General features: G+C 45.2%; 1 protein-coding gene across 2 annotated transcripts in view; it reads right to left on the bottom strand.

The window, feature by feature from the left end:
* The window catches only part of RnrL (Ribonucleoside diphosphate reductase large subunit), a 40681-nt gene that overhangs the window by 11469 nt on the left and 1882 nt on the right, over window positions 1–27330 (bottom strand). For both annotated transcript variants that reach the window (XM_075688196.1, XM_075688197.1), the window contains exons 4-11: window positions 24726–24826; window positions 24561–24620; window positions 22424–22463; window positions 19653–19815; window positions 15718–15859; window positions 15556–15639; window positions 3789–4030; window positions 1273–1474 (exon numbers count right to left, since the gene is read on the bottom strand). In XM_075688196.1, the coding sequence (XP_075544311.1) occupies window positions 1273–1474; window positions 3789–4030; window positions 15556–15639; window positions 15718–15859; window positions 19653–19815; window positions 22424–22463; window positions 24561–24620; window positions 24726–24826 (1034 nt within the window). The remainder of the gene's footprint in view (window positions 1–1272; window positions 1475–3788; window positions 4031–15555; window positions 15640–15717; window positions 15860–19652; window positions 19816–22423; window positions 22464–24560; window positions 24621–24725; window positions 24827–27330) is intronic.

Consider the following 27330-nt stretch of genomic DNA (forward strand, 5'->3'; position numbering starts at 1 on the left):
TGCTTCGCCGTGAGTACAACGAGTGGCTGGCGGCAGAAGACTGCGAAATTACGCCAACCGGACCTGTCAAAAGAGCCTCCCTGACGGCTGCGTGTGGTTGGGTGCATTTGGCGTGGGCTGCTGTTCTGCAAGATGTCCTGGTGCGGTCGTTTGCCAAATTTGAAATTTCGCTGGACCACGACGCGCTGTGGGACCGCAGCAACGATGACAATGGCAGCACTAGTGAAGACGAGTAGTCCAATGACCATGTCAGCTACTAATAAATTTTCGTTATCGAATGCGCCCTCGGGTTTTTTTTTTTTTTTCCCGGTCAAGCGATATGGGGGGGTCGACTTACATTCGAGTCGACTTACAATCGTGTAAATATGGTATGTGCGAAGGCGAGATCTCTGGTTCTTTTTTTCTTTCCCTCCGTCAGACGGCTACGCCACTGCCGTAGATGCGCATACGCGAGCACCATGTGGTGGTGCTTCAAGACGGTTTCTTCCGCTTTTCTTCTCGCTATCGCAGTCTCATCCCCCACCGCGCTCTGCATTCACTCCTTCATCTTTCACTGTGCTCATTCGCTCAGTTACGGTAAGGTAGGACAAGGGACACCAAGGCACGGCGACGCTCAACACAGGAACGGGCGCCTAAGAGCTGCGCTCTAAAAAGAATATTTGGTTTTACGAGCCAAACGCACAATATGATCACGAGGCACACCAAAGTGCAGGACTCTGGATTAATCTTGACCATCTGGGGTTCTTTAATGTGCACCTAAATCTAAGTACACAAGCGTTTTGGCATTTTTACACCGAACGAAAACTTTAGCCTTCCAAGATTCAGTCAAGGCATACCCATTATGTCTCTGTTTGGATATCAAAACTCCATGGCACCTACAGTCTACTCTGTTTAGCAACAGCTCCACAATCAAAAGGCCACTAAATGCAAGCCTAGTTTAAGCCTCGTTTGAACTCCATTAGGCACAACCAACAGACGTTGACCCTTGTATAGGCACTACAGTTCTCAAGCACTTTTTTTTAGACATGGAAAGAGAACCACAAAAATACGCAAGTAAAATGGACAATTAAACAAGCAGGGAAGCGAGTGGTAAAGTAAGATGCTGCCTTTGTCTACTTGGAAATAGAAACAGGATATCTGTCCTTGTTATGCAGTTAGAGATGTAAACCTGATACTACGTGATTTTTCTTTTTTTAACACTTACTATTCCTTTTTACTGACCAAGATTTCATGTTAGTAGAAGTTGAATTGAACAGCTCACACGAATCGCACCTCATCTGGAGAGGTGTACTCAACGACCTCAGTACACAGGTTGCTGCACTTGATGGTGCCCAAGTTCTTCTGGTTGGACTTGCGGTTGCAGGAATCCTTGTAAAGCATGTACGGTGTACCCGTCTCAATCTGAGACTCGAGGATGGCGGACCACAGTTGCTGCGCACGTATCTGACGCCGGTAACGCTTGTCAGTTTCATACCTGCATAACAAGGGAGCCACAGCCATCTCACACCGACTCTGCAACTTCTGAAAAATTGCTGAGAGCACAGTGAAAAGCAGCCAGCAACAGCAAGGCTGCACTGATCAGTGGCACGTATACGAGATGACGCATTACATGTGGTGGTACGAGGTAGCACGCAGGTAGGAATGAAGGAATACAGAAAAGCTATGCGCGCATACTCAGGGAAAGGAAGTACCAACCTGTGAATTACTGGACACATGTGCACACTCTCACCAAATTACATCTCATGAATGACTATTCTTTATCAAGGTAATCAATGGCTAGATTATACATGTGCTACCACAATTACTTATATGCACACCTCGACCATAAGACGCACTTCATTCCAGTATCCACATCTAAGGTAACTTGGGCTGTGGGCAACGTAACTGTAGGCAATCTGAATTAACCCTCATGACTTAGTGTTCTTTATCATGCATGTAAATATGCAAGTGCACGAGTGTTTATGCATTCCGCCTTCATTAGAAAGCAGCCGCTGTAACCTGGGATCAAACCCTTGATGTTATGCTCAGCACTAGCAGCTGAACGCTGTATCGATTGAGCCATCATGGTGGATTGATTCTTCAAAATAACTTTTAGAAAAGAAAACTTGTGGAACCTGGCAGACCTCAGCTGTACGTTATGAGTAGTCCAATATCAGTGTACACACTTCATGCACACTTATCAATGTGTGCAAGGCACCTACTTTTCATACTGAGACAAATCGCTGGAGTTCATTAAATGGAAAATATCATCAAGCTATATGATGTCCACAGCAGGAGGGAGGCCTCTTCGAGTGATCTCCAATTTAACCATGTCTAGCGCCAGCCAACTCCATTTTAGGCCTGTAAATGTCCTAATTTCATTGCACCACCAAGGCCTCTACCATGCTCGACGGCATTTCCCTTCTCCTGGCAACCACTCATGACTTATACCCCTGTCACACGGCAAATCTAATGTCATTTCCAACAAATGACATTTGTTGCGATTAATGTCATTATCACAGCGCGCTGTCACACGGCGAAAACTAATGTCATTTGAAAATGATGACAATGACGATAGTAAAAAAAAGACGCCTCAAACCCACTTTTGTCCAATAATTATTTTCCAATATGCTAAATACCACTAAAATATGTGATCGCTGCTTTCAAACCGTAGCGTTCGATCGCTACATTGCCAACGAAGTCGAGTCGAGCCAAGCCAAGCCAAAGCTAAGGCAAGAAACAGGGCGAACAGAACGATAGGCGCGTCCGCTACATCTGCTAAAGTGGTACGAGAAGGGCAGTTGCATGTCATCGCCGTTCTGATGTGCATGCGGGCTTCAAATATCCTCATTCTTGGCGCGTGCCACAGGAAAACGCGCATGCTTTTACGCCAAGTCAATTGAAGCGGCCGCAGCCGATGCTCCGGTGCGAACCAACACGACTGCTGCAGCGAAAGCTAAAGACGGCTGTCTGGTCACTGGATTGAGAGTAGTTTTCTGTATTTACGCACGTGGTGGACTTCAATGTCGTTAAAGCAATAATTAGGTAATAAAATTGATAGAATAATAGTGATTTTTGTTAGAACAAAAAAAGAAGCATGTACTATTATCGAAACACTGGTACACTCGTGGTGTCGAGGATACACATTCGGTTCCAAACGAATGAGTTTGGTGAACTCATTCGTTTGTAAATGTAATTTTTGATGAATGTCATTACGTTTTACCGTGTGACAGCAAACAAATGGCATTATGAGCGAATATCATTCGTTGTAAATGACATTAGATTTGCCGTGTGACAGGGATATTACACATATGGCCTGCACTACATGGGCCGTCAAATGCTATCTCTCACTCTTAATTTCAAGTAGAATATCGGCTACCTCCGTCTTCCCTCTAATCGGCACTGCTATCTTACATTTTCATAAAAAAAGAAATGCGCCTGTCTTTTTCTGTTCCATAGATTGTTGCACCAGTTCCTAGCTTCTCAAGCTTCTTTGCTAACCTTCAAGTGCTGCCACATAAGACCCAGTAGAATTCTATGAACTTTTCACTGATAGCGGTAAACTGCTCGTAATGACTAGTGAATGCCTGCCATTATGCACCCCAATCCATTTTTTTTCTGCTGTACATTGTCTTCTCATCAGTCCCCTCAAGACTGATTGGCTTAGATAAACATACTGTTGCACAAGTTTTAGAGGCTGACAACCAATCACAAATTCTTGTTTTCTTGCCATGCTATTGAATATTATTTTAGCCATCCACATTTTAATCTTTCAAGAAATACAGTGCACAAAAGGAAAGTGTACTCACTGCACATAGAGTTTGTCAAACTCCTCGCCATAAACCTCCTGCAGTCCAGGACACTCGTGGGGACACATGAGCGACCAGACACCGTCTTCCTCCACGCGCTTCATGAACAGGTCTGGGATCCAGAGAGCATAAAACAAGTCCCGAGCACGAGCTTCCTCTTTGCCCGTGTTCTTTTTCAGCTCAAGGAACTCAAAGATGTCCGCATGCCAGGGTTCCAGGTACATCGCAAAAGCTCCTGGCCTCTGTTCCAGAATGAATGAATGTTTGGTGCTTAGTGGCGCAAGGGCCAGGTATGGCCAAAGAGCGCCATGACAATGTTCACGAGTTTGCAGTGGAGTTATGATTTCTATGAAGTTGATATGACGTAGCTTAAAGGGCGTTAAAAATAGTCACTATAAATTGCATAATATCTATGTGTAGCAAGATTATGGCGATGACAAATGACGGGTACTATGAGCATTAAGATGCATTCAAGAGAATGATAATGATATACAAAATATGTCTGATGCTAAAATTGGCTAGAGCACTACTGCCTCATTAGAGGCCTTGAAACACAAGGGTCTGGAACTATCACAGCGGCATCCTCTGGAAAGATTAATAATATTTGGGGTTTTACGTGCCAAAACCACTTTCTGATTATGAGGCACGCCGTAGTGGAGGACTCCGGAAATTTTGACCACCTGGGGTTCTTTAACGTGCACCTAAATCTAAGCACACGGGTGTTTTCGCATTTCGCCCCCATCGAAATGCAGCCGCCGTGGCCGGGATTCGATCCCGCGACCTCGTGCTCAGCAGCCCAACACCATAGCCACTGAGCAACCACGGCGGGTCCTTTGGAAAGAGGATGCGCTACGAATTTAATGGACTTGTAACATGTAGGACAACATCATTCAATAAATCGAGGACTGCTTTGGTGTTAAAAAGCGGTTCTTTACCAAAAAACATGGCCAGGTGAAGAGGGACGCAATAACAGTATGCAAGAGGAAAATGCTTCTTTGTCTCAGCTTTGGCTTCCCGACACTCCAGGAGGACGTGGAGGACCGTCAGCCTCTCACCATATCTACCACAGGTTGGAGGTTCATTTCCATTTTGTAGAAAATGATGGGTGCCAAATGTGCGTCCTATTCCGACACGACAGAATGGGACATCGGTTCGCCGTGATTTTGTTGAGGAGGGCCAAAAACCTAATTGTGGCTTTATTACATGCAGCTTATTTGTTTCCGTTTCCCACAAGCGTTGCCAGTGGTTTCGCAGTTTCCTTCATAAGAAAGGCCCGAGATCTGTGGCAGGGACAGCAGCGGCAGGATTTTATTAGCTTGCGATGCAATCGACGTGGCCGTCCCGTCCGCCAGAACATTACCCTCGATGCCCCCATAGCCAGGCAGCCAGCATATGATGACACGCTGGTTAGATATGTACACTTTACACAGGATGGAGTAGAGTTCATTAAGTACTGGATTTTTATGCTTGCAGAGTGGCATCAAGGCCTTCACGATGCTTAGGGAGTCTGTTTATGTAACTGCTTTTTGGAGTTTTGATTTCCTAATATGCCTTACAGCCGACAATAGAGCATGGGCCTCAGCCATAAAGATACTTGTTTCCGGATGCAGTACATCGGGTTCCGAGAAGGATGGACCGACGGCTGCATAAGACTCCCTGGCATGTGACTTCGATGTGTCTGTCTAGAACTCCATACAGGAGTGCTTTTACTGGAGATCTAGGAAGTGCATTCGGATCTCAACCTCTGGTGTGTGCTTTGCGACTTCTAGAAAGGTTATGTCACATTCTACCACCTGCCACTCCCAAGAAGGTAACAGCTTGGTTGGATGCAATAAGCAATGCTAGAGGAGTGGGACATGCATTTCATTACTTCAACTAGGCACAAGTCAGCCGGCCTCGACAGTTCTGTGAACTGTGGCCGAACCTTAGACACTTGAAGCATCTGAGGGGATTTGGGACATACGACCTAACACTAATGTTGAGGTACCTGGCCTCGATGGTCTCGGGCAAAACACTAGAACCGAAAGTAGGTGTTCGGTCTGAATTTCTCTTCCATTCCACCTCATCTTATTTCGTTTGACACTCATAACGTCCTGGTCACTCCAGCCCTCCAAGAGTTCAGCTTCAGATAGCTCCAACGAATCAGCATCGGAGATGATGACGTGGGTGATATTCATGGTACGGTGTGGGGTAACTGTTACTGGAACAACCCCAAAGCACACTAGATTAGCTAGTTTTTCATGCTGTTTCTGATTATGGAGCTCTAGTAGCAGGTCACCGCTTGCCATTTTCGATGCTTTGTACCCTGGTCCAAAGACTTCAGTCGGAGATTTCGAGACGAGAAACGGCGAGACCATTTTCACCGTCTTCCCAGCTTGATCAGAGTGGACGACGTGAAGGCGGGGAAAGTTGTTTGTCCGGCTGCCCAAAAATTGAAAGACCAGTGCACCCTCGTTTAAGAGTGTGGCGAGGAAGTGGGGGCGAAGGCGTTTCCATGAATAAACATAAAAAAATTCGACAACAGCGCCGATTGGAGCTCAACGAGGGGGGGAGAAGGACTGACGCGGCAAAGCGCTTACCTACGAGTCTGCATGATGCCAATCGTATGCCATCACTATAACCAGGTATGGTGTACCCAAGGTTGGATAGCCACACAAACTTAACCAGGTTGTCTACCAAGTTGACATTTCCAAATTCCCTGTTTTCCAGGTTTTCCCTGAGTGCCTTTGCAAAATTCCCTGAGTCACACAGAACTTTGTTGTACGTCAAGACAGGCTGACAATATGTCGCCCGATGCTGTCACTCTCTAGCAAGCATGCTAAGAAATGACTTAATCCAGTTTCAATAGTAAGGAGTATCACTTATTTTATATTAAAAAAAATCTGTAGCGAGGGGTTAGTAAAATGCACAGCGAATAAGATAACTTTGAAAAAAAAAAAGAATAGTAAAACTCATTGCACATCGAGTAGAACATTCTCAAATATGAATAAAAATGAGATGCATACATAAACAAATGTTTTCGAATATCCACTTGAGTCACGAATTATGATCAACTGTCAACATATATGTGCGAAATATAGATGGTGCTTGAGACTCCATTGAAAGCAAATCAAGGTGATAGAATGACTTGAGCATTTTATGATGAGTCATTATAGAGTAACTAAATATTTGAATATCATAAAGTGAGTCATGCTACGCTTCTTCATAAAAAGGATTAAACCCCCCACTCGAACTACATGCACAAGTTATTTATTAGCCTCAAGTATTTCAAGAAAGAAAAAAAAATAATATATTTCAAGGTTGCTACCAAAAATGCCCTACATCAAGTGTCACCTATAACATGGTAGTGCCTTCACCAAAGCGATACTCTGTAATGATACATATCACTCAGAAGCAAAATGGAAGTAATTTAGGTTAACATAACGTTCAAGTTGCTGTAAGCTTAATGTTCATGCTCTATTCCTTGCTACCACTGCGCAGAAATTGCAAAAATAGGTCGCTTTTACAAATGTGCACGCCGTGACTGAAGGTGATATGAGCTACTTTTATCAATTTATAGCAAGCTCATTGGTGTGGGGCCCGAACTTTGTCACAAATGAGATTCTCAACAGCTGGTGTGTCAACCTCAACTCTCCTGACATACTCTCAGCCCGCGCACAACACCTCAGTATTGCATTTCACTGCTAGCGAGCTTATTTTGGCTTGGATGAGGAACACCTGCATTCCAGGGTCAGCCAACACTGTTTTTTGAGCTCAAGCTCCTTGACAAAAGTGGCGGCAAGCTTCCTTTCCCATTCATTCCTCAAGGCATAGGTCATTTCTGTTCTTCTCCTCCTAGTGCGCTTTCGCCCCACGGACCATTCGAAATATCCTCTTCGTCAGCTGTACAGTCAACGTCCGATTTTTCGGACTCCACAAGGGCCGCGAAAACGTCCATGAAATCGAGCAGTCCGTAAAAATGAATGCATGTCTTTTACTGCCATTAAAGGCTCAAATCGCCACAGGCACATATGAAAAGGCCTAGCATCATGCTTATTAGGCATATCGGTGCCCCTACTGCGACAGGAGATCGTGGATGGACACGTGTATAATTAAAGGGCCCCTGAAACGGTTCGGACAAATTTTGTAGACGCGTAGGGTACAGCTTAAGTAGAACGTTCGCACCACAATTTAAGTGAAGCGTTACGTATTAATGGAGCTACAAACAATTACAAGTTACCCTCCTCCCCAGCCATGCTTTTCCTCCTCAACTCATTCGCCGAGGGATCGGGGCTAAGCTCTGCCTTCACTGGTTCTGCGTCACGATGCGACGTCACATTGTCTACTTCCAAATGTTTTGGAGCCCGCCCGCGCGAAACCTCTTTGCTAGCCGCTTGGCCGTCGACCCCAAGCGAGCGTTATCGAAGCAGCAGGCGTTGCGAGCATTATGTCGCAGCGTCGAACGTGTCTGGTATTCCGATAACCACAGGCTAGCTGGGCGTTTCGACGGAACGGTGGAGGCATAAACTCAAGCTGACGAAGGAACTTTAGCGTAGACGTACGTGAGCTGCCTGACCAGTCTCCATGGTCCAGCCACCCGTTAGCGCAGAGCTTAAACAGCCAAAGAAAGAGCTATTATTGCTCTTACCAAGTGTAAAACATTTTAAACATTACCAAAAACAATGTGTTAACAATTACACTCCTGCAAAAAATTGACACCAGCAGCAAAGAATACATTTTGTTACTGCTACTGTGTGTGGTTGAGCTCGATGCCACCAGGTGGCTGCACCCTGCAGACCACTCACATTTGCGCTTCTGTTCATCCCATGAAACGACACGCAAGGGGACACTGCCAGGTCCTGTCCCCTTGCGCTTGCGTTTACCCTAATACAGGACTCACGAAACGCTATTGAGTTAGTAATCTTCCGATGTAAAGTGACAGCTGCAATCGTGCACATCCTGGCGCCCAACGAATAGCAGCTGTCCAATGCGCTGCAGCCAGTCGACTCGTGTACTGGCTTACAGAGGGACACGATGTCGCAGCTTGACATATTGCCAGTCGCTACGTTTGCAGTCCACAACGCAACAAAGTCGAATCATAGCGCTCGCGAAAAGACAGACCGACACTGACAGCGGAGCTCGCATCAAAAACGGAACACGTTGTAACACAAGCAGATGACACTTGCTGTGTGCCGGAAGGGCTTAAGTGTACTGAAACATTTTTCTTGTGCATTCCCTTCATGCTACTTCCTTTCTATAAAAACAACTTAACTAACATTCCAACTATTACAAACATTATTTGTTTACCATAAAGTTTGTAAAATTATCGATCACGCGCCCTAGTCAGCAAATCGGATAGCTCGTCCCACTGACGTAATATGGGTGATTTGCGTCATATGGGTAGGGGCGGCTTAAAATTCCGCCGAGCAGTGTGCTCCGATCGGCAGTGATGTGCATTTTTAAAACCTTATGATAAATTACACGCTTTACGCAGAGCACTTAGATGCGTCAATTAATGATCAGAAGGACCTACTCTAACGACTAAGTACGTTTGTATAAAATTGCCAAAATCGTTTCAGGGTCCCTTTACGGAATAGATACTGTGTCCCGTGACAATTGCCCCTTCCCACACTTATGCTTCACCGCGTAACAGTTTTGTATTGAGGCAAAGCTGACTTTTGGGAACCAGCATTATGCAGCGCGTCGGACTTTCCGAGCTCCGAAGCAAATCGCGAGGACCACGAAGACTGAGTCAGTGCCACTGCTTACAGCTGCGAATTCTTTGAATGAAAAACACAGGGCCGAACGGCAAGAAGCTTTATAACGAACGTTGAAGCAGCTAGGCCTAGCGTTTGCCACGGTGGCGAGGTAATGAAAACGGCGGCAATCGTGGCTTTGATTAATGCCGTTTCGGACCTGCGGTTATGGCAAAAAGTCCGGAAATTCGGACTGCGAAGGGCTCTTGTGTCCGAAATTTAAGACGTTCTTAGACACTGATTCTATGTGGTACGTGATAGTGCCGCGGAGACGTCGGGCGTCCGGAAAGTCGGCCACTGACTGTAATGTCCTCCAGCCGACGACACGGCACCAAAAGAAGATTCATTACGATCCCTCTCTGTTACGCCAGCCAGCATTAGTGCGACTTTCGTTCCCTTTCAATAAAATTACAGCTAATTTTCCCTGATAGAAGCACAAATTCCCTGAGTTTTCCCCGAGTATTTCCAGACTATTCAAAATCCCTGAGAATTCCCGGTTTTCCCAGTTGGTAGACACCCTGTTAACCCTTGCCGCCAAGGAGAAAGGAAGTAAATGGAAGAGAGAAGAACACAGGAAAGGCCAAAAAGTGGGAGAGAGAGACGAAGATTTCAGGAGAGAGTGACAGGAAAAGGTGCATGCCGGTTTCCTCCACGTAGGTCAGTCTGGAGGTGCCGTCTATGTGAAGTGGAGGCCAAAGATGTGTGTTGCCTCCGCCGAGGGAACTTAAAGATCCGAACATCCGGCATCGGCTCAACCCCCAGGATCCCCCTTTCCACAGACACAGCTAAGCCGAGCATGGCTACACGCGGGAGGGTCCAACCCTCATGTGCTGGATACGTGGTGTCGCAAGGTACCAAAAGCCTGCTGACGCAGAAGCCTCTGTGGGGGGCCTCTGTTCCAGATAAAAAAGCAAAGGCTGTAAAATGCAGATTTGGTCACCAAAAGTGAGACCCCAAGCACTGCCACTTCAATAGCTCTGTGCTTCTGTGTGCAGATTACATTATAAGTACAGACACATTCGAAGTTGCACAAACTATAGACCTTTGCACCGGAAGCCTCGAACCAGAGAGTCGGAAACAGATATCAGGGCCCCGGTAGCGAGAGTAGCTAGCGTCTCATAGTTGCCCTCTCCTGCTGGACTGTCACGCGCGCAGTTCCCGCATTGACTGCACGACGTTTTCGCGATTTTAAGCTTATCCGCACAAGCTATGCGAACGTCTGGGCAGCACTGCGCTTTGTACGGTTGTTCGAACAACCAGAAGAAGCGCAATGCAGCAAGAAAAGTGCAGTGCAGCACGCACAATGTTCTGCAAGAGGACTGCGGCTGCAAGATGTACCTGTTGTATCGGTTCCCTGCCGACGTGGTACTGAACCATCGCTGGATTAGCGCTGTAAATCGTCAGGGATTTGTCCCTACGGAGTCGTCGCGCGTCTGCTTAATTCATTTTATCGACGGGAAGCGGACATCTGAGAATCCAGAGCCGATGCTTCAGCTTGGATACGCGAGGAAGGTAAGATGCGCTGTGTGTGTCTCCATCGTCAGCCCCTATTGTTTAGATGGGCAATAAATACGCAAATATGAGGCAACAAGGTCAAGTTTCGGCAAGCGTGAAGACAGTGGTCGTCTTCGAATTAATCGTAGGTCGTGAAGGGGCGGCGGCGCATCACGAAACAAGACATCCAAGTGCCGAAGGAGGTAGGCTCACACGTTGTGTTGGCGATAACGCCGGTAATAAGCGCTCCCCTTTCATTTCCAGAAAGTAAAAGATAGCCTTGTGCCACAGGCGGCCCTGTCTCCCTATCCTCCCCTGACGAATGTATGCACAAATGTCAGACTGATTTTTCGAAACGCGCGGAAAGTATTCGCCTTAATGCGTAAAGCGACACCTCAACACTGGTGATACTTGCACTAAAGGTCGAAAATGACGCTGAGGAGACTTAAGACACGGAGAATCATCGGCGAAAGCAGCTGCAGCGCTGAGCTGACGCTTGCCGGCACCATTCGGCAGTCGCGCGCAGTCGTACGGCCGCTGCCAACAGGAAAGTTTCCGTCTCGATGTGTAGCCGATGCCTCTCGACACTGGTGAGAACAGTACAAAAGTGGCAAGACGACTCTGTGAAGGCCCAAGATACGGAGAAACACAGATGTAGACAGCAACCAACGTTTTTAGATCTGTTTGTTGATAGCAACAGCAGTGCTGAGCCAGCTGAGGCTGAGCAACGACAGTCCAGTATGGCGTCGCCGCCAAGCAGACGCTAGGCGGCGCCGGTAGTCCAAATATGGTGGCACCCGTGGAAGCCTCAGTGCAAAGGTCTATACCACATGCTTCTTGCTCATAAAAGGATGACATGTAGAAAATATGGGCACAAGTTCAGACAAGACATTTTAATGCTAAAGCTGGTCTCAAAATGGCGGACCTGGCATCTACATAATTGTGACGCCATGAAATGGCAAAATGTGCAGACCTTGTGTTGCAATAAGGCTAGCTAAGGTGATGTTGCTGATAAGAGAGATAGAGAGAGAGAGAGATAAGAGAAGAGAGGGAAGACGGAAAGGCAGGGAGGTTAACCAGACTGAGTCCAGTTTGCTACCCTACACGTGGGGAGGGGAATGGGGAGTGAAAGAGGGAGAGAGAGAGAACTTAGGTGTAGGATGTCTATAGTCGGGCACTCAAGTCTGTTGCCCTCAGGTAGCGACAAAGCGCTCGAACTGCTTTCTGGGCCAATGAGCTGTGAGGCCAGGCTCCCAAGATCTTCGCTTCCGTAAATGGCCTGTCATCCAGTCTATTCAAGGCACACTGGAGGGTCGCACGTTGATTATCGAAGCGAGAACAGTGGCACAGAAGGTGACTAATGGTCTCTTCACACTTGCACTTAGCGCACATTGGTGAATCCGCCATTCCAATACAATAGCTGTAGGAGTTGGTGAATGCTACTCCTACCCACAGCCGACACAGCAGTGTTGCGTCACGTCGTGGAAGGTTCGCTGGTAATGTAAGGTTCAGTGATGGGTCGAGGCTGTGTAAACGAAACTTAGAGTTCTGTGGTGTATGCCAGCAACGTAACGTGATTGTACGAGCGAGACTGCGAAGCTCTCTTGCAGCGTCGACTCTGGATAAAGGTATAAGGAGTGTCGGTGAGCCAGCCTGGGCACGTCGGGCAGCGTCATCGGCGAGGTGATTACCAACGATGCCACAATGTCCCGGCAGCCACTGAAATATGATATCATGTCCTCTTTCAGATGCACAATGGCAGGTTTCGTTGATTTGTGACACCAGCTGTTCATAATTGCCACGTCGTAAACTTCGCAAGCTCTGGAGGGCTGCTTTCGAGTCACAAAATATTGTTGCTGATAAATAAACAAGAGTGATGGGCACGTGAACCATTTTACCATGATGCCATGACACATCCACCTCCTGGGTACCAAACCGAAACTGGTTCAAAGAAACAAATACAGTTGAATCCTGCAACAACAAAATTTACGGGGTGCGCGAAAAATTTTGTTGTCACGATATTATCAAATACATAGGCAACACGGGACTCGTTGATGCAAAAAGCAAGCTTTAATTCCGAAAATTGGTCAGCTTAGCTTGTTTGCGCTCCTTGCAAAGCGATGGCACAACGCAACTCTTGCATGTACCAGCAGAGCTATTGCCTCATCGTCGCCCTGGGGCCCGATGCAACACCCGATTGTAACGAATGCCTCCATGACCTGCGATGTAGTCAGTGGTTCGGGCTCACGTTGCGCTGCTGTTTCATCTTTGCCACCACGAAACACAGTATTCCCAAATGCTCTTCAGGATTTCTTGGTCTGCCAATTCTTTGCACATCACCACACACGAGTCAGCTTGGATGTACTCGTTGGGATTTACATCGGCAGGCACATCTCCACTTTCATGCAGGGCAGGCCATGTGGCTGCGACTTCATCAGACGGCGACCCGTCGCCATCGTTAACCTTCATTCTCAGAGTCCAAAGTCTCAGCAGCCTGCACAATGAACCCAGCGTGGTGGAAGCAGTTGCAGATTGTGGCACTTCTCGTTGCGCATCACGAAGCGGCAATCATTTGGAGTGCCATAAACAGGTTCACTTTTGTTTCGCAGCCCAACTGCATGTTCAGAAGCAGCCTTTCAATAAGGCGCTCGCGGTAGGCCCACTTGGCACTCTGTATGACCCCAGGGGTTGAACGATAGATGTGAAGTTTGGTGGGAAAAACTTTAACTGCACGTTTTCCAGCTCGGCGTCCTCTATGATGTGGGCAGAACAATTGTCTAAAAGTAGACAAAGCTTTCGGCCTTGCCTGCCCATACCCTGGTCGAAGGCTTCGACGCACTCTCCGAAAATTGCCCAGGTCATCCATGCACGAGTGTTAGCCACATACTTCACGGGAAGGCTCAGATTTCCTTTGAAGCAGCGTGGTGTGGCACTTTTTCTGATGACCAAAAGCGGTCGCTTGTCCGAACCATCCTTATTAGTGCACAGGAGCATGGTTATTCTCTTCTTACTATGCTTGCCTCCGTGGCATCGCAGCCCCTTAAAATCTTGGGTCCTGATGGGCAGCATCTTCTAGAAGAGCTCGGTCTTATTGGCATTATAAATATCCGATGGTGCGTAGTCATTCAGGATGCCTGTGTGGCTGGCCGACATCCATGCAGTGGCACCATCCCTATCCGCTTGAAACAACTTCACTGCACAAAACTTTGCCAATGATGCTGTGGCGTGACTTGAATCTGATCAGCCAATATAGCTATGCTGGCCTTAATGTAATCTATTCCTAGCATGCAGGCATAATCCAGCACTTTTTGCCGCAAAATATCCCCACTAAAGGTGATTTTCTTGGCCCACGTCTCCACGAACCAGGTGTAAACTGCCTTGTCCAAGGCCTCGTGCACCGGCTGAGTCACTTTCTTGTGCTTTGCTGACGTTCCTGAAGCTAGCCTGTTGGCCACAGCATCCTTGCTCTTCAATAGTGTCGAAATAATGCTCAACGAGAATTTCAAATTCTTCCGCGATGACTAATTTTTTCTTTCCAGCTTCAGTCTGGCCGATAACTCGAGCCTTCTCTTCAAGCGGCAAAAACTTGTTTCTTTGTCAGCTGCGACATGCTTCAGCTGACGATCCAACAGCTTCGAGAGTCAATGACAAATGGCATGCAATCGCTCATTGTCATGAGTGCGTCGGCCGAACGCCTCGTCGCACCCTACCGGGATTTGACCTCGAAACTGCTACTTCGTATAGTAACTGGTGTTGTACACTGGAGCCACTTTCACAAATCTTCGTAGAAAACGAATAATTAGAAATACTATACAAATACAATTATTGCGTCTACTTATTCGTATGTGCACCAAACCAATTTGACTCGAAATGCTTCCTCGGAGCTCGGATGCTCCTCCAAAAGAGCGCATTGAATCGCCATCACCAATGCAGCATGGCGGCTGTTTTTTCATGTTGCATCATGGCCCAAGCAGCTCCACTTTGTGTGCGTGTGTGTGTTTTATGTTATCAAGATCAATGGTTTGTCAAGGCATGAAAAACAGCTTTAGTGGTTTCGATGATCTACAGTTTAAATAATTTTGCTCACGTCTACTCCGTAAAAACTTCATTGAAGTGAATATGTGTCAGTGAAGTAATTCAGCGGAGGGAATTTCGATGCATTATGTTCGATGGGACATTGCCGGAGAATGAAAAAATCTTCATCGTGGCAAAAATTTAGTTGAAGTGGACTTCGTTGTGCTGGGATTCGACAGTACAATGGTAAATAATTGGGATGCTGTGCCACTCCACAACATCTTTTCTAGGGTTTAAATAGCTCAGACATTCGCTCTCTCTCTGACACACAGACACACAAACAAAATGACAAGTCAGAAATGTCACAATTCACTTAACGGCCTTCCATGTCAAGAAACAAGATGCCTTCCTTTTTAATGCTATTTTCTGTGTCAATACAACAGCTAACTAAAACACAGCTAACCACTACACTGCCCCATCAGCATTATTATCATGCCACATTACTACGATGATTTCCCACATACCTTATTCCCTCCTTGATCAACATAACGAGCAGTGTTGTTGTAGACACGCAGCATGGGCACAAGTCCATTGGATGTGCCGTTGGTCTGCAGAACAAGAAAAGTATCAAGATGTAGCAAGCGCATTACAATGCACTGCAGCAGAGCAAGAGCAGCGCCACTCACTCCAGCGATGTAAGTCCCCGAGGCTCGGATGCAGTGCACGTTGACACCTATGCCACCAGCAGACTTGGATATGAGCGCGCACTGCTTGAGAGTGTCATAGATGCCCTCTATGCTGTCTTCCTTCATCTGCAGTAAAAAACAGCTGTGCCCGCAACCGGCAGGGAACGACATTAACATGTTTCGTCCTGTTTTTTTATTATTTGTTATTTCGTTACCTGTAGCAGCAATCGGCCTTATGTGTGTGTGGGTGCGTACAAGTAGGAGGTAAAAGATAACAATACAGATTCAGAAATAAAATGTAACTAGCCATAAAATTGAAGGGGCCCTGAACCACCCTTCGGATTTGGTGAAGAAAGACTGTCCACAGACAGCATGCGCTGCCGTTAACACCTCAGCCAAATTTTGCAGTCGTGCGTGGTGCATCGATTTCGCAAGCAGAGTGCAAAGTCACCTTTCTCTCAAATGCTCTCTTTTCAACAGAAGCCTGCTCCTCACTCTTCTCTGGACGCTTTATTTCGTAATATAGCAGATTCCCAAACGTGGCTGCTATTGGCCAATAGCTGACACTCATCAAGAAATGTGTTTGCGTCAGTGCACTTCTCCGTACTGTTACTGTGCATATCTATTGAGACCGTTTGATAAATAAGCTGAAGTAGGAGAAAACACGCATTCGAATTTCGATACTTATGTACTTCCGGAAGAAGCCAACTATCATCTGCTCACGTTTGCCCACGTAGGAAAAACTTTCGCTACCCTGTAGCTTATCGATGTCGTAACCGACGGGTCTCACTAATTTCTATAATTTCTACTAGTTTTAAACAATGAACTAGCCTCAAACCACGCGAAACTTAAGGTCAGACCATTGCACGCTCACTGCTGGCCGCTCCTGGTTAGACACCTTGGCAGACTTCACTCTGTAATAAGTTATTAATAGCACTTCAAAATGTGCCAGTTGGATGAAGCTACTCTCTGTCGGTCAAGCTGTTGCAAGACAAAGCCGGTCCGCACAGCCAGAGAGGGGCATATGAGCGCGAGCGTGCACTCTAGCCCTGTCATGCACAAAGCAAACGCTGCAGGTGCATGTAGCTTGCGGTCGCCACGGGGTCCGCGACGAGTCCACTGGCTGAATGCAGTGTGGCTCACTGACCGCGTTTGGCACATTTGGTGCATCATAGGCAGCAAAAGTGGAAATAGTGGCGTTTACGTGAGTACCCAAACCCAAATTTGAACTGTGCACCACCATGACGTTCTGTAGGCAGAGCGTTGTGGGCACATCCCACTCCGTCCTAGCCTTTGCAGTGCAAATAAAATCATTGAAGGAGTGGAAGCAGCGCTAACAGTATGCTTGATTGTTAATCATTGTTTCTGCTGAAGGCAATGAAGCACTTTTCGTGGCAAAGTATCTCTGAAATAGCCTAACTTCAAATGCATTTCTAGACTGATAAAAAGTGGTTTAGGGCCCCTTTAAGCAATATAAACTGAATTGAGCTAGTTGGTACGAGTTCACATCTCTAATTCGGTGCGAGCAGACAACACAGTGAATACGCAGGAAATATTAAAATATGCGCACTGGTGTTATTGCATGTATTGTAATTTATTCCTGCACCTGCTTCGCTTGTATGCAATGCATTAGGGAGATACACAATGTAAACAATGAAAATAAAACTAAACACTACGTGAGGAAAAGTGCAATCACAGAAACTTGACACTGAACAGAGCAATGACTTGAACTAGTTGGTATATGTTCGCTGTTATTGCGTTACATACAGTACACATTAACGGAGACGAGATGTACACTGAAAGGGAGCAAAGACGCAAACTGACACGAAGCAGCGCAAACATGAAGCGCTTCTTTGTGTCAGTTTGAGTCTTCATTCTCATTCAGTGTCCATCTTGTTCCCGTTATAGTGTGTACTGTACATAGTGCAATAACAATGAGCAGAAATGTGAAACAACTCGTACCACTAAATACAAGCTTAGAGGATGCAGTAAACGCATTTGAAGCAATGGTCACAACATTAACAGGCATCTTGTACTGCTACGATGCTACGATCTTGCATTAATAAAATCAGCAGGGAATGTGAAAAAATTCGTTTTCATGAGAATTTCATTGTTGCGAAATTAGACAGCACAGACAGGTAATGCATCGCAGAATGAAACTTTACTGTCAAAATTCTGTTAGCCTACTTTGGCAAGCTCCGCTCGAGGATACAGAACCGTAATGCTGACAGTACAATGTGCGCTGCACGCGTTGATCAGCTGCGACAGTACTGCTGTAAAGCTGTAGTCTCGGTCTATTGCTTTTGGAGATACAATCACTTTTGCGAGATTCTGCCCAACTCGGCACCGGATGAAGAGCAACAGCGAACCGTCCATGCAGCAGCATTTCTCCAGCGCATGCTGTCGCCTGTAGGCACCAACGCGTCCGGTGCCAAGCGCAAAAGTGATCGTATTTCGTATACCCAAAGGCAATCAATCAAGATTACGGGCCCCGTTGCACAAACATACGTCCAGCACCGAACCCACATGCAATGCCTGTCAGGTGGCCCCAAAACCAGCCTTCTTGAAGCAAGGGATGAATATTCCCGGACGATCACACAACCACGGCCTGATGTATGACACTCCATGCTACGACAACCATCCCAAGCACCATAAACAATTCCACGTCGGTGGAATGTGGATTTCCTTTTTTTTTTTCTGCATTTTTCTCGCTGAGGCGTGTATTAAGCACTGCACCAGGTATGCAAAAACCATCATTACATGTTCGTAGCAACATGTGTGCTGCTTCAAAGGGGCGATCAACCAACAGGATTGCGGCCATGACATGTGTGCAACGTACGCAATCGCTCCTGGCACTTGGTTGTTTTTGTAAACAAAAATTGTGGCACCCATGCAAGTGTAATGTCATGCTGTTTTACGGAATTTTACTGCAATGCAATCACATTTGAGCACATTTTCGAGCCTGCCAGCCTTGCACGAGTATGTAATATGTGGGGTAATGTTCTGACAAATTTCGTTGATACGAGATTGTAGTGGTGGTGCCAAAAAGGGATTGTAGTACAGCGACATTTTGTTGTCGAGAGGTACGAAATGCATTGAATGCTATGGGCGTTCGCCGAGGATACGAAAACATTGCGTTGTCACGGGATTTTGTTATTGCGGGTTTCGCCTGTACATGAGCAGAAAAACAGCCAAAATGACTTCACTTTACATTTCACTTGACTTTGTATCACCTGTACAAAGGGCTCCATAATCTGGTTGCAAGATATTCTGGTCTGTGCTAATGCGCATTTTCTTTTGGTGGCACACAAAGTTATGCAATGAAATGACAAATGCAACAAGCATGGCCTTTTACTACAGGCAAACGTTTAATAAGCCAGGTACAATAAAAAAGAACGATTTACGGACGTGTCAATATGCATTTCTACACTAGCCCCCGTGAGATGATATTTTGGCGATGAGTGCTTAATGCTACTTTTTATTTGCAAAAAAAAAAAGAAAGATTATGCTACATTCAGAAGTGAACAAGCACTCGGTTGGCAATCTTTGCAGACATCTCTTGCCCAAAAAGAGATCCAGATATGCAAAAGATACCATAAGATCTGATGCGAGACTGAACATCGGTGCCACAGTATGGTTATAAAATTCAAGAATGAACGTATGGCCTTTATTTTATCCACTAATAACCAGCCTTTTCCTGTCAAATAAATAAAGTAGCTTTGAAAGTGTGATCCACAAGTTCGGTTTAGCTTGGTGGTTGACTTCAAGCCAGCGAAATGTGACATCGCAGTCAGCGGACAACATTCATGCATAAAATAAGACTTGCAGACTGCAAAGTGAAAAACACCCAAGAAAAGAAGCAACAGCATTAATGACCATGCCATCAAAACGTTCCAGAGTTAATCTTATACACAGTGTGACCTAACAAACAGTACCTTGAAAGTTGTGGTCGTGGGGTTCCGGAGTTGAACAATGTCGGTGAAGCATGCGTGAACCACTTCTCCGACATGAGATTGTAAGTGTTGAGAGCAGATTCCACATCTTCACCGTGGATTCCAATAGACACTCGCATCAGCATGTGCTGAGGGCGTTCAACAACTGAAACAAAAAAGACCAAAGCAATTGCACTTTACAAAGAGCTATCAGCAACACAGCATAAACTACAATTAAAGCTTGATACAGGTCTTTTTATTAGGGGGTGTGCGAGTATTCAAATATAACCGAATCGAATATCTACACTATTCGGTTTATTAGTAGTCAACATCCGATTATTCGGACTCCCTAGAGGCTGCGAAAATGCTCGAAAAAATGAATGCATGCCTTTTTACTGCTCCCAAGTGTTCAAGTCACCACAAGCATGTCCGAAATAGCTCTGAAGGCCTGCCAGTACACTCATTAGGTGAATGAGTGTTCATACTGCGACAGGAGACGGCCGATACACGCATGTATAATTAAGGAATACATACTGTGTCCCGCAACAATTGCCCCTTCACACTCCTGGTATGCTTCACTGCAATCCTTCACGTACGCTTCTTAGCGCAATGCTGCTGTAGTGAGGCGAAGGCGACTTTCGGGAACCGGCATTATGCAATGTGTCGTGCTTTCCGAACTTCGAAGCCATTGGAGAGGATTAAAAAGCGGAGCCAACGCCTTTGCAGCCAGTGGCGAATTCTTTCAATGAAAAACAGAGCACGGACCACCAAGAAGTTTGACAGCGAACGTTGAAGCAGGTCGGCCTAGCGTTGCCGCGGTGGTTGCTACGGCTGCCAGCCCATCTGCTAGTGAGAGCGCCTGTTCGAGGCCGCGAGATAATCAAAATGGTGGCGGTTGTAGCTTCGATAACGCCATTTCGGACCTGCGGTCATGGCAAGAAGTGAAATTTTTGCATCCGAAATTTTGGACGTTTTTATACATTGACTCTATGTGGTACGTGGAGGCACCGCGTAGGCGTCCAAATTATCAGGCATGTCCTAAATATTGGGCGCCCGGCAAATCAGTCATTGACTGTATTCAATACATTCTGTACAAGGTCCTGAATATTTCGCTGCACGTGTTCAAAAAAAGGTTTTGCGCTCACCGCTGCACTGTTCTTGCTAAAGTTTTGCAGAATGATCGCATTTTAACGCCGACTAACTTTAGTGTAGACCTTCTTTTGTCCCCGCTGTGGCAGCAGTACATTCATGACCCCAGAAAACTTCCGGTCATGCATTTCTGACAGTCAAGTTAGCCAAGAAAACGCAAGTATTTTGCGCATAGTTTACTGTAGGCACATATTCTTGATGTGTTCAGATATAAAGAAAGTGCAGCATGTGTTGATCTCATGCATGGGTTTTGTTGCACTGAACAATAAAATTCACTTGTAGAACATTCCAACTTCACAGCAAAACTGATGCCAGCTGGAGGGTTCTGTAAATTTATAGGCTATTGTAACTTGTGTTGTTCCAGAGGGCTTAACCGGAAGTCTTCTGGGAAGCCTGTTTGTAAGCATGAAAAAAGTATATAACATTTGGCACAGTTAATTGCCCGGTGTTTGAGAAATAAGTGCAAATTTGCCTGCGCTTATGGGGACACGAGCTGCTGCCGCGACTGCGCGAACATAAACATGTGTTGCCGCCTGCCGTCAGCTGCAAAAAGCAGTGTTTCAGGGAGGGAAGTCGCCTGTTCCAGCAGCGGGCAACACACGGCAAAAATTCTATTCATAAAATTTTTGCAGGGCTTCATATACATACTAGAGCTAAGCAGTAATCAGTGCTAATTTGTTATTCCTTTTAATAAGAGTGTACCGAACTGCATACCTTTATTTCTATGTTCCCAAGTTACTGATAGCTTGCGACATTCTTGTTATGCAAAGCTAGGAGACTACCAAGCATATGCAGCACCATATTTCCTTGCCCAAAATTTTTATTAAATTTTGTGATGAATGTTCCGATATTCGTTTCGCAATCTGCTATTTGGTATTAGGACACCACTACTCACAATATTCAAAATTATTTTCAGCTATAACCATAGTTCGCTCAAAAGGAAGCTTCCCTGCATGATATGCTTCTAGAGCTTCGTGAATGCAGTTGAATTGTTTAGCAACTGCATTAAATCGCTCAAAATTAAGTCCAGTTGACATCTACGTAATGTGAAGCATGCTTGGTCAGGTAGAGAATGGTTGTAATGAGTCATAAGTATTCTGCAGCAAACAGTTACTGCTCTTGAGATGTTTGTAACCTATGGCTCTGTCTATGTACGTGTGCAGTATACCAAGTGGCACTGGATATGTAGGCCTCTGAAATATGCAGGCACCTAGGGCAGAGTGGGCACTATGTGCGTCTCTAGAGTGTTCTGGGAGTAACCCGAGCAGAGTGAACCCTCACATTACTACAAGTGCGATCTCAAATCTAGAACAAGGGGTGCCCAGCGTTTTGACGCAAACATCTTAGGAGATGCAATGATGCCATGGTTAATTATGCAGTTCTACGCCCTTTCTTACAGGGCAAAAAGTTTTCAATTTAATTCAGGCAAAGGTAATGTACAATGACTATCCAAACTGCGGTTTCTTTTTACTGGCTGCTTTTTCTTGGACTACACTTTCTGGATTGGCCCACAAAAATGCCGAGATAATGCCAAAAACTGGGTTGACTAGGAAAATTCTTCGCAATAAAGTTCACGTGCACAGTGTACAACACCACGTAGATCAAATTTTCACAGGTGTGCTTACCTTTTCCATTTATTTTCAACAGATAGGATCTTTCCAATGTCTGTAAAGATCAATGCACATCACTATTTATAACAAAATTTTTCAAAAGACAAAATACTGGTATATACAGATTCTTTAGTGTTCTCCTTGAAACAAAACAGCACTAAACAGAACAAAAGCAGGTGTGAACACAAGTGCGAGTGGACTGGAAGCTACACAGGCTTACGAGAAGTAAAAATTGCTGGCAATTGTACATATTTCAATAATAACACTCAGTGCACATTTTTAGATTACTGAAACCAGGCACTATTGCCTGCACCATGTTGAGAAACACATGGGCTGCTCTGACCAGGGTGTTTACCAAGTTGACATTTCCAAATTCCCCGAGTTTTCCAGGTTTTCCCCGAGTGACTTTGCAAAATTCCCCAGGAACAGTTTTATGTCAAGACGGGCTGACACCATGGGACGTATTCTGAAACGTTCGCCGCCGCGAAAGTTTCGCCCTGGCCACGCCTCCGCCGTTGCGGCGCGCGCTGAATGGCTGCTTTGACAAAACCGGAAATTCACTTGCGCCACCTGAATTTCCGGTTTTGTCAAAGCAGCCATTCAGAGCGCGCCGCAACGGCGGAGGCGTGGCCAGGGCGAAACTTTCGCGGCGGCGAACGTTTCAGAATACGTCCCCATGTCGCCCAATGCTGTCACTCTCCAGTAAGCATGCTAAAAAATAAAAATGACAATCCAGTTTGAATAGTAAAAACTAACGCTTCCTTCACACACACACAAAAAAAAAAAACACACAGAAGGAAGGGGTTAGTAAACTGCACGGCAAATAAAATATCTTCGAAAAGAATGGTAAAACCTATTGCAAATCGAGTTGAACATTCTCAAATACGAATAAGGAGGAGGTACATACTGAAGTAAATATTTTCAAATATGAGCTATTTCTATTAACTTATAGCAAGCTCACTGGTATAAGGCCCGAACTTTGTCATAAATGAGATTCCCTCTCAACAGCTGGTAAGTCAACCTCAACTGTCCTGACATACTCTCAGCTCCCGCAGAATGCCTCAGTGATGCATTTCACCGATTTAAAGATTTTATTTTGGTCTGGATGAGGGACACCTGCGCATCTCAGCGTCAGCCAACACTGTTTTTTTTTAGCTCAAGCTCCTTCAAAGTGGGGGCACACTTCCTTTCCCATCAATTCCTCAATGTGCAGGTTCTTTCTGTTCTTGTCTTTCCACTGCATGTTTGCACCACAGATCATTTGAAGCATCCTCTTTAACTGCCAACGTCAGATTTTTCGCACTCACTAGGGGCCGCGAGAACGTCTGAAAAACTTGGCATTTCGAAAAAGGGAGGTTAATGAAAAAAAAAAGAATGCATGTCTGGTGGAAGATGGCGGGTGCACGCGTGTATAAGGAATACATACTGTGTCCCGTGACAATTACCCCTTCCCACGCTTATGCTTCACTGCGTAGCATTTCTGTAGTGAGGCGAAGCTGGCTTTCGGGAACTGGCATTATGCAACACGCCATGCTTTCCGAGCTTCGAAGTCAATCATGAGGACCAGAAAGGCGCAGTCAGTGCCATTTCTGACAGTGGCGAATCCTTTCAATGAAAAACACGGCACCGAACGGCAAGAAGCTTAATAGCGAATGTCGAAGGAGCTAGGCCTGGCGTTGCTGCGGTGGTGGCTACGGCTGCCAGCGGATCTGCATGAGAGTGCCTGTTCGAGGCGGCTAGATACTCAAAATCCAAGGTGGTGGCTTTAAGTAATGCCGTTTCATACCTGTGGCCATGGCAAAAAGTCCAGACAATCGGACGGCGAAGGGTTCTTGCGTCTGAAATTTCAGACGTTCTTATACATTGACCATATGAGATACGTGGTGGTACCGCGAAGCCACCTGAATTATCGGACGTCAGGAAAGTCTGTCGCTGACGGTACAATGGCAACTCTTCCAGCCGTCGACACAGCGTCAAACACGATTCGTTACGATTCCTCTCTCTTACTCGAGCCAGCGTTATCGCGACTTTCGTTCCATTTTGATAAAATTACAACCAATTTTTTCTGATAGAAACGAAAATTCCCCGAGTATTTCCAGACTATTCAACATCCCTGAGAATTCCCGGTTGGTAGCCACCCTGTCCGACTTACCTTGAATCCGAAGTAGTTGTAGCTGAAGTCCCTGTCATATATAATGGCAGAATTAAAAACCTGGAATAAAACAAGCAGAGCCATGTAACAGGAGCCCAGCAGGCTGAAGGAGAACAGAAGACAAAAAGTCTGTTGATTTTTGGCCCTCTGCATCTTTCCACTCACTTCAGCGTTGTCCATGACAATCTTGTACACGGTGTCGCTGATCATTGGTGACCGCAACCTCGTGCGCTCATTCACCATGTTGTAGAGATCTTCCACAACCTCTGTAATAGTTGAAGGTTTTGTTTGTGCAACACATTTTATTACTTTTTTATCACAGCTAACAAAGCCTGACGAGAGGAGGAAAGAGATCAGGTGCTTTTTTCCAGATGTACTTCTTGACTGGGAAAAGGCAAAAATCGTACAAATCCAGAAGTCTGGCAACCGCTCAGACAAAATGAACTACAGCCCTGTATCACTAACAAGCATACAGTTTAAACTACTTGAGCGCATTACATCTTTCCCTTCGACGAGTTACCTTGAATCAAATTATTTCTACCAGCACTAACACAAAGTTCAAAAATGGCTACCCTGCGATAGCTTGTGGAGCTAACACACAACATCTTGCAATCTATGAATAGTCAGGCACACGTACATAGCTCTCTTGTATATTTCAAAGGCATTCAAGCATGTGCCCCATAATCACCTACTTGTAAAGCTGTTTAATCTTGGCTTACTCAGTAGTTTGTCCACTTGGCTGGAACACTTTAAAAGGTTGCTTTCAGTTCACACCTACTAACAGAGAGCCACGATTCTCCTCCAATGCAACATCTTGCGTTCAAGGTCCATGGCCACTGTTATAATTAATTTACCTGAATGGCCTGGCTACTAACGCAAGGTCAAAAATGATATTTTCTCTGCTACAGGCTCTGCCGAGGACACCAACACACTCCAGGATGACATCAATACAATTAGTGGTGTGGAAAATGCTATCTGAAGCTAAACATTACAAAACTGCCCAGCATCATCCCTTAAAGCAAGACATTTGCTGTACATAATCTCTCATCAGGTCATCACCAACATCATCAGCTGTTAGCATATGTCATTGAACCTTGGTTTTGATTCTTTGTTTTCACACTGAAATGATTTTACCAATCTTTTATTAACTTACCAGTGTTTCTTAATTATTTCACTGCTTTTTTGTTTCAGCACTTACAAAACTAAATGCTATTCTTGTATCCCACCTTATTTCTCTTTGTGCCAGTGATGTTTTCTTTCATATATGTCGCAGCCCTCACCTTATGTAATGCCTTAGGGCCTATAAAGCTATGATAAAACAAATAAAATGAAATAATTTAATGGAGAACCCTTAAAAGGGTACCGCCATGGTATCTACAACTATTCATCTTTTTCCGTTAAATGAAGGTCCTACAGCTGTAAGCCCTAGAAAAAACAGTGAAAAGCCTCAGAGCATCTTAAATTATTTAATTCAATAGCTTTTCCACAGCCAGTTTCGGTTTCATTTCCCAAGAGGATACTGTGTAGCAACATAACACAGTATGCGGCCATGTGGGAGCAGGACATTGCGACTGTTTCGACACTTGCGCCGGCTTGCTCAGTCGTCCGCTATGCTGCTACGTTGGCCCTCACGACGACCAGCAGTATACAAGGCAATGAGCAAGTCTGAGTAGTGTACAAATGTCCTGTTCCCACATACTGTGTCCCGATGTCACGACACAGTATCCTCCTGGAAATCAAACCAGGCTGTTGGAAAGCTATTACGTTACTTACGGCACTGTGAGGCTTGTGACTATTTTTTCTAAGGTTTAGAGCTCTATGACTTTCATTTAACGTGAAAAAATGAATAGTCAAAAACATCATGTCAGTATCTCATTAAGATGCAAGGTTTGAACACAAACAAGCATGACGAAAGGAAAATGGTAAGCATGCAACACTACTGAAAAAAAGTTCTAGTTTGCATTTATTCACTATTTTAAGCCAGACTAACCGTTTTTAACAGTTTAACGGAGTGTGAGCACTGAAACAAAGTTTTAGCAAATGCCCTAAGCGAGGAGCAGTTTTTAAAAGACCGTCTTTCTCAGAAAATATTAGCTTTTATGATTAACAAGTTATGACTGCACATTCTTCTTTTATAATAAACAATAGTTTGAGAAACTGCAAAATTGTTATTGCCACAAATGTAATAAAGTTTCCAATGCTTGACCAAAAGCATCAAAAGGTTTGTGCTGCGACAAAACAACAGGTCCACATCAACTCTATAGATATAATCTGTGACAAGCCAGTGCCTAGCACCTTCTAACATTTATTTATTCTTCCAATTCCATGATGCATCACTTAAGTTTACTCAGGGTGTCTACTATGTTAACACTTTCCAATTTTCTCGTATTTCATGGTTTTTCAAGACTGTCTATAATAATTCCCGGGCAGTCTATGACCCTGCAGGGTGCAGGTTTAAGCAACAAAATTGTAGTAGTCCATAATTTTTTACTGCTACCAGTAAGCTGTAAATCAGGCAAAATCGACAACCACATTTGACTGAATCACATGTTCCATGATATTACAACCACATGGCCGAGCTCACACTATCAAAATCAGCACAAGACACCATTATTTTGCGGATTGTGTACGCTAAGTTGAAAACTTTGCTTCCTTTCTGGCCACCCTAGGTACTAATTTCCCTGATTCAAAGCAACTGGAGTGAAAATTCCCAGTTTTCCCCTCAATTTTCCAGAACTGACAAATTCCTCAGAAATTCCAGGTTTTAACT

Source organism: Dermacentor variabilis, chromosome 4 (assembly GCF_050947875.1).
Source record: "Dermacentor variabilis isolate Ectoservices chromosome 4, ASM5094787v1, whole genome shotgun sequence".
NCBI classification, from domain to species: Eukaryota; Metazoa; Arthropoda; class Arachnida; order Ixodida; family Ixodidae; genus Dermacentor; species Dermacentor variabilis.